General features: G+C 53.8%; 2 protein-coding genes across 2 annotated transcripts; both read right to left on the reverse strand.

Annotated features, from left to right (window-relative positions):
- Nucleotides 1-771: 771 nt before the first annotated feature.
- On the reverse strand, nucleotides 772-2,242 carry LOC101781509 (basic 7S globulin). The gene has a single exon (XM_004971145.2). It carries the CDS (start codon nucleotides 2,176-2,178, stop codon nucleotides 940-942), a length of 1,239 nt encoding a protein of 412 aa, XP_004971202.1. The 5' UTR covers nucleotides 2,179-2,242; the 3' UTR covers nucleotides 772-939.
- Nucleotides 2,243-5,086: 2,844 nt separating this feature from the next.
- LOC101781915 (aspartic proteinase nepenthesin-2) lies at nucleotides 5,087-6,549 on the reverse strand. The gene has a single exon (XM_004971146.2). The coding sequence runs from the start codon at nucleotides 6,487-6,489 to the stop codon at nucleotides 5,263-5,265; it is 1,227 nt and encodes a 408-aa protein (XP_004971203.1). The 5' UTR covers nucleotides 6,490-6,549; the 3' UTR covers nucleotides 5,087-5,262.
- Nucleotides 6,550-7,338: the final 789 nt, after the last annotated feature.

Raw genomic sequence — 7,338 nt, forward strand, 5'->3', positions numbered from 1 at the left:
TGTGTGTGTTCGAGTGGCGTGCCTTGTGGGATCACTAAAATGCAGGGCGCTGCAGATCAGATCGATGCATACAATGTTGCTAAGGATCTCGGATTAGTTGACTTCTCGATTCTTTTTAAGTTATCGCTCGTTTTGCTAGAGTTGCAGCATGTGCTAGTCTGCTAGAACCTTGAAGTCTGCAACCTGGGATGGAAGCGATCCATCATCGATGTCTCTCTGAATATCTGCCCAGGGTGTTCGACTTTACATCTTCCACGCTCTGTCGCACATGCCTTGAGCTCTGAGATGTGCACCTTCTAATTGCATCTAAAAAGTTCAGCACATTTTCTCACATGGAGGCTCCTTGGAGCTTTAGACATGGGAATGAAAGCATATAACATTCTTTTATTTAGTTGCGCCCCAAGCATTCTAACTCGAGACCTGTAGTACTTGGCTAAAGATCAAGGCATTTTTATCATCGAGTTGATGAACTGACCATTTGCTTACCTCACTCAGTAACGTAGCACCGTTGGTGTGCTAACTACACTCGATGGTCATTCTATTCACTGCTCAGCGTGTGTGTTTTCACATGTATGATCCACGTGAACCACACCCCAATCATGTTAAGTGCATTCTTCACTATATCAGGGCACCATGTCGCATGGATTGCGTCTATATTTCGACATATAGCGAGCAAAGCAGATTTTGAGTTTCACTCGAAAGTTGCATAAACTGTCTCCATTGCAAAATATGGACACTGTAAATGACAGTACTTAACAAGTAAGCTACCAGAAATTTGTCATAGATGCACATGATTATTAAACCAAGCAAGCACTTAAACAGGTTACAGACTTGGCAGGTCACTAACATGCCATGATCGAGGTTCGAGAAGGAGAAGAATCCACTGGACTATCCAGTTGACCAGAATCTGTGCCGACACTAGCTTACCACAATCCACGTTTAATGCTGACTCTTGGTGAAGTTGAAGTTACTGCACGCAGAGAAGAACGGCACCTTGGCGAACCCAAGCTGCTTGCTCTCCAGGTCGAACTGCAGCAGGTGGTTCTCCATCTGGAACCCTCCGATCACCGCCGCCGCGGCGCTGGGGTCCCCGGATTTCACCCCCTTCATCTCGACAAAGGCGAAGCAGGCCGTCTGCCCGTTCACATCCACCATGGAGTTGCTGCCCACGAACGTCCAGCTCTTCCCACCCTCGAGCACCAGGGCGATGTCTGGCACAGCGTAGCCGTTCCGCGTGTTCCCCAGCATGCTCGATCGGTAGCAGAGCTCGAAGGGCGCCACCGCCGGGACCTTGGCGTCGTTCCGTGCCAGGGCCCGGTCGAACGCGTCCACGAACGGGCGGTACACGTCCGGCCGGAGCGCCGTGAACGCAACCCGGCTGCAGAGCACGACGCCGCCGCCGGCGAGCGCGTGCGCGGGGAGCGGCACCGGCGCCTTGTTCACGGCGATTGAATTTACCGGGATGTAGTACAGGGGGTTGTCTTTCCTGCTGCGGAGCGCGGTGAACGCCAGCGTCGTCGTGAGGTCGCCCACGTCCGACTGCGGGAGGAGGAACAGCGGGCCGCCACCGAAGATCGCCACGCCCTCGCCGCGCCGCGGGAGGCAGAGCAAGAACTTCCTGGCGACGCGATGGTTCGCCGCGATCAGCGCCGGCAGCGCCAAGCCGGACGCCGAGAGCCCCGCGACGCCCGTGACGTCCGCCGGCAGCGACGCCAGGATGTTCCCGGTAGCGCACGCCGCCACGGCCCGGACCGAGACCTGCTGCAGCGGGTTTTTGCCGTCGGTGGTGCTGGCGATGAGCCTGGTGTGGATCAGGTCCGCGGCGGCGCACTGCCCGGTGATGGGGTTGTACGGGTACGCCTTGCACTTCTTCTTGCAGGGCTGCCCTGCGATGCGGCAGCTCGGGGCGCGGTAGGCTGTGGCGTGCCTGCACTCTGTGGCATTGCACGAGAAGGCCGCCGGCGAGTGGTCAGCGGCGCACGTGGACCAGAGGAGAGGGCCGGCGAGGTCGACGAGGTGGTTGGCGCCGTCCCTGACGAGGATGGTGTAGAGGGAGGTGGCCGGGTCCTTGGCCACCGGGATGAGCACGGGGTGCGCGCACGAAGCCGGCCAGGCCAGCACGAGCAGCGAGATGGCCGAGAGCAGGAGCGGCGCCGGCGATGGCCGTGGCATCTTCATGGTCGATGCAGGAGCTTAACCTGTTGAGCTGGCCTGTGTGATTGGCGGTGGATGCGTCTGCTGCTCTGCTCGCGCTCCTTATATAGGGCCCGTGCGTGCCATGCCAAAGGCATCGGCCGGCCAAGATTTGGCGGACGGATCGGCCGCCCAAGATTTGGCCGCGATTGGCCGCAAAAATGAACTGAGCGTGGGCATGCAGGCCAGGGCGAGCCAAATCGGGGCCTCAGTCCAAACGTCGCGCTCGGCCATGGGCAACGGCCAAAATTTGGCTTGGCTACCAGCGGCAGGTATCCAAACGTACCCCTAGTGCTCACCTGTCACGGATCTCACTGATCTCTCTCTCTCGGGCACAAGAATGGCGATCCCCGTCGGTTGCCGAGACTGGATTAAAAAAGTTGATCTAGCCTGCCGCCCTGCTCCCGTGCCGATCGGGTCTTGGCGTCATGGGCGAGGCGTATGAAGGAAGGTGCGCAGTCAACGGAAAGCATGAACACGTGTCGCTCGGGAACCATCACGCGAGTATTTCTTTGAGTACGTGCCGGGTAGGCGTTGATCTCCTTGAGCGTCACACCAAGCGCCGACGAGGTGGCTTCCTGTATCCACGCCATGGAGCAAGCACTACGACTGTGCCTCGAGATTATTAGCTCACGTATGATTACAAATATGAGGTTTCGCGTGGTGCTTTAGCTCGTGTTTAGGGGTTAGTCAATGAGATCAAGAGATGAACACTAACAGGGGGTTACTGAGAAGCAAACCATAATAGTAGATTCATTTGGTTCGATTGGACCTAGGGTGTGGATGTCTAGTCCATTAGAAATCGATAAAATTGCTTCCGAAATCGAGTAAAAACTGTATCCAAAATTTCATGCCAAACTCCATTTACAATTTCTAACTTTTGTTCAAAAACATCTAAGGTGCCTTTCATCTCAAATCAAATATTCAAACTCATATTTTGAACATTCTGAAATCTAATCATTTTGGTTAATCAACATGTTTAAATATATTAAATATGTATATTTAGGTCCATTGTTTTGTGTTCTCTTTGCTATGGTTTTACAGTATGTAATTCTTGTGTTAACTCCATATACGCTCCATGTTCTGAAATACAGGGAGTAATCACACCTTGTACTCTTTATCCAATTTTGTAATAATATGTTTTAATTTGAACAAAACCAAACTTTATATGTTTTGACAACTACTCAAGTTATGTCCAGGTTACCAATGTATTGTAAAAAAAATAGTACTGTATATTTTCAAGTGCCCTCAATATACTGATGCCCTATTGACGGTGGTCAAGCATCGAGATCGGGGATTCGGAGGGACCCCTTTTAGCCGGATTCGGAGGGACCCCTTTTAGCGATCCAGGGGTTAGTTCGTGCGTAGGGATTCGAGAGGCGTTTAGGAGAGTTAGTGTGTGACTTTGCTAAGAGAGTTTTTAGACAGGTTCAGGCTGCTTAGAAGCGTAACACCTTACGTCCTGTGTGCTATGTTGCTTGAGTTGTCTGTTTTGTTTGTACAAGGGCCGACCTTTTATATGCCAGGCCTAAGGGAGGACGGGTCGGGGTGAGCCTTTCATCCCAATCCATCCCTTTACATTGTGCATGTGAACGCGGCAGCCCAATGGTCACCCACCTTGCTACAGTTCTTCTGACCCGCCATCCACTTACCCTGACGCTTTTTTACCTTGGTACGCACGGCACCGGAGCACCCTGCCCAAGTCCTCTTAATGTCAATCCTCATATTTTACCATCTTACTTTGGTAATCATTACCTCTCTCAGCCTAAACCCACCGTCTCGAGTTAGGGGCGATGAACCTGCTTCTTAGGATCCCTCCTGGGAAGCCTTAGCCGCTTCTCAGAAGCTCTTGTCATTTCCTAGGTCCGTGAGGTGGGGCCCGTCCTTCTGGCAGAGGGCAGCTAGAAGCCGAGCGGGCGCTCTTGACACGAGAGCGGCGTCCGCCGCTTGTTGGACGGGACAGGTGAGGTCAACAATCCCCGAGGCATCGCGCGTCCTATCGACCATAATGATGATGTTTTTACGGGAACGGGACGCCTGCTGACTGCCTACCTCAACTGTCACGCCCTTCTCTCGCCAGGGTACGCCATCGCTTATTTAGCTTTGAAGCGAGCCTTCCCAGGAGGCCTCCCCAGTTGTGTCCCGCTCCACAGCATGGGCCCTCAGTAGGTCCCACAGTGCGGAGGCGGGTTTTCCTGGTCCTTCATGGGCTTCGAATTCGCAAGGTCCATATCCTCAATTGGGCTCTACGTGGTGGAAACTTCTTTCCACAGGCGGGCTCCACTTGTAGGTGTCTTCTCGGGGAACTCTGTTGCCTTAGCGCTGACACCTATGTTAACTCATCGAGTGAGTAAGAGGAATACGAGATGTTACATTTCACATTTCCAGGCATATAATTTTACCTTTTTCTTTAGGTGACGCTTTTAGAATTTAAATCCATCATGACAGCACAAATAGCTTCTTCTTCTCCCAACTCATCTTCTTTCTCAACATCTACTTGCATGGTCCTCGATGGCTCTCCAACGACCGAATGGTCTTATCCTCGCATCCCACCCCTACAGCACCTACAACTTCATTCTTGGATTCCTTCACGGTGCCTCCCTTATACCCTCATTTGTCTAAAAAGACTAAGAATAGCATTATTTTTGAGATGGAGTTGTAGTTCATTTTAGCTTTTTACTAAATCATTTAAAAAATTGATCAAATTTATAGAAAAACCACCAATAACTTCTGTACCAAATAAATGCACTATCAAAACATATTTGAATCTAATGAAACTTAGATGTTATCATAAATTTAATTAAAGTGGGAGAAGTTTGACTTACATCAAAGATAAAGTAACTTATAATTTGAAGTTGAAGTGGAGGGAATAATTTCGTAGAAATATTTATCATTAGTGCTCGGGGCATGTGATAAAATAAACTTTACTAGTAGATAAGATGACAGACTTGGCAGCTCACTGGCATGATCGAGGAGTATCCACTCTCCGGTTGACCACACCGGCCATGTACAGATACAGGGGTTGCAGGCCGTCAGGCACTCCGGCTTACAATTACATGCAGTCAAAGCCTAGTTCCGAGTGAAATTGAAGTTACTGCACGACGTAAAAATGGGCACCCTGGCAAACCCGAGCCGCCTCTTCTCCAGGTCGAACTGCAGCACGTGGTTCTCCATCTGGAACCCTCCGATTACCACCGCCGGCGCCCCGCCGTATCCGCCCTTCTTCATCTCGACGAACCCGAGGCACGCCGCCGTGAAGTCGTTGACGTCCACCATCGAGCTGAGGCCGCCGAACGTCCAGTTCGTCTTCCCACCCTCGAGCACGAGGTCGATGTCCGGGACAAGCCAGCCGATCCTGGTCGGGCCAGGGAGCGTCTTCGAATCGTAGCAGAACTCGAACGGCGCCACCGCCGGAACCTTCTTGGTGGTGTTCCACTGCCGCGTCAGGGCCTTGTCGAACGCGTCCACGAACTGGCGGTACACGTCGGGACGGAGCGCGGTGTACGGCGCCGTCGTGCCGAGCACCACGCCGCCGGTGGCGAGCGCGTCCTTGGGGAGTTGCACCGGCGCCTTGTCGACGGCGATGGCCTTCACGGGGAGGTAGTAGCTTGGGTTGTCCCTCCTGCTGCGGAGCGGGGTGAACGCCAGCGTCGTCGTGAGGTCCCCGGCCGCCGACTCCGGAAGGAGGAACAGCGGACCCCCGCCGAAGATAGCCACGCCCTCGCCTTGCCTCGGGAGGCAGAGCGTGAACTTGCCGGCGACGCGCTGCGCCGGCAACGCCAGGCCGGAGGCCGCGAGCCCCGCGACGCCGGATGCGTCCCTGGGCAGCCGCGCCAGGAGCTTCTTCGGGGCGCACGCCGCCATGGCCCGGACGGAGACCTGCCGCAGCGGGTTCTTGCCGTCGGTGGTGTTGGCGACGAGCCTGGTGTGGATCAGGCTCGCGGCGGCGCACCGCCCCGTGACCGGGTTGTACGGGTACGCCGTGCACCGGTGCTTGCAGGTCTGGCCGGCGTCGCGGCAGCCCGGCTGGCGGTAGGCATTGGCGAGCTTGCAGACCGGGTCCTGGCACGTGATGTTTGCCGGCAGGTGGTCAGCGGCGCACGTGGACCAGAGGAGCGGGCCGGCGAGGTCGATGACGTGGTTCGCGCCGTCCCTGACGGGGATGGTGTAGAGGGAGGTGGCGGCGTCCTTGGCCACCGGGAAGAGCACGGGTTCGGCGCATGAGGCTGGCCACGCCAGCACGAGCGCCGAGACGGCCAAGAGGAGCAGGGGCGTGCGCCGCCGTGGCATATCCATCCGCGGTGAGGTGAGCTGGCAATGCTGGGGAAATGCCTTCGATGTGTCAGCGTGCTCATACGCTCGGTGTTCTTATATAGTGGGTCTAAACTCTTATCCTTTGCAACTTACGCGATCAAGTTCTAAACACTGAAGCAACATGATGGGGTTGAGCTAAGAGCCAGCCTGTTCTCATCATCTCGAACACCATGGCCTACACTAGGACGGGTCACTGTGTTCACCTGTCGCGAGGTGCTCGTTCAATGCAGTGTCGGCTTCTAACGACAGATCACGCGCACTGATCTCTGCACGCAGAAATGGCGATCTCCGTTGGCGGTTGCGGAAACTGTACAAAACAATTGCGCGTAGTCTGCTGCCATGCCCATCGGATCTCGCCGTGGCGTATGGGCGAAGACATGCATGAAACTGCGTGCGAGTCAAAGGAAGCGTCTGCACGTGTCAGTCAGAATTCCTTTGGGCACGAGCCGCAGCCGGATATGCATTGACCTTCCGGCATACTACATGAGTGTTCGGCGAAATGCACACTAGGCCTTATTTAGTCGGCTAAATTAGGAGGTGCCAAATTACTATGCTGGCACTGTAGCACACTGTAGCGTAGCGTTTCGTTTATATTTGTGAATTATTGTCCAAACATTGACTAATTAGGCTCAAAAGATTCGTCTCGCAAAGTACAACAAAACTGTGCAATTAGTTTTTAATTTCATCTACATTTAGTACTCTATGCATGTACCGCAAGTTTGCAGACTGTTCGCTTCAGCTTATTCAACCGGCTTATCAGTCACCAAACAGTATTTTTCTCTCACAACAAATCAGCCGTTTTAACTTTCAGCCGGCTTATAAGCTGAAGCG

The sequence above is a fragment of the Setaria italica genome, chromosome V (genome assembly GCF_000263155.2).
Source record: "Setaria italica strain Yugu1 chromosome V, Setaria_italica_v2.0, whole genome shotgun sequence".
In the NCBI taxonomy this organism is placed as follows: Eukaryota; Viridiplantae; Streptophyta; class Magnoliopsida; order Poales; family Poaceae; genus Setaria; species Setaria italica.

Excerpts from the sequence above, each read along its gene's own strand:
- LOC101781509 (XM_004971145.2), bottom strand. The coding sequence starts at position 2,178 with ATGAAGATGCCACGGCCATCGCCGGCGCCGCTCCTGCTCTCGGCCATC.
- LOC101781915 (XM_004971146.2), bottom strand. The coding sequence starts at position 6,489 with ATGGATATGCCACGGCGGCGCACGCCCCTGCTCCTCTTGGCCGTCTCG.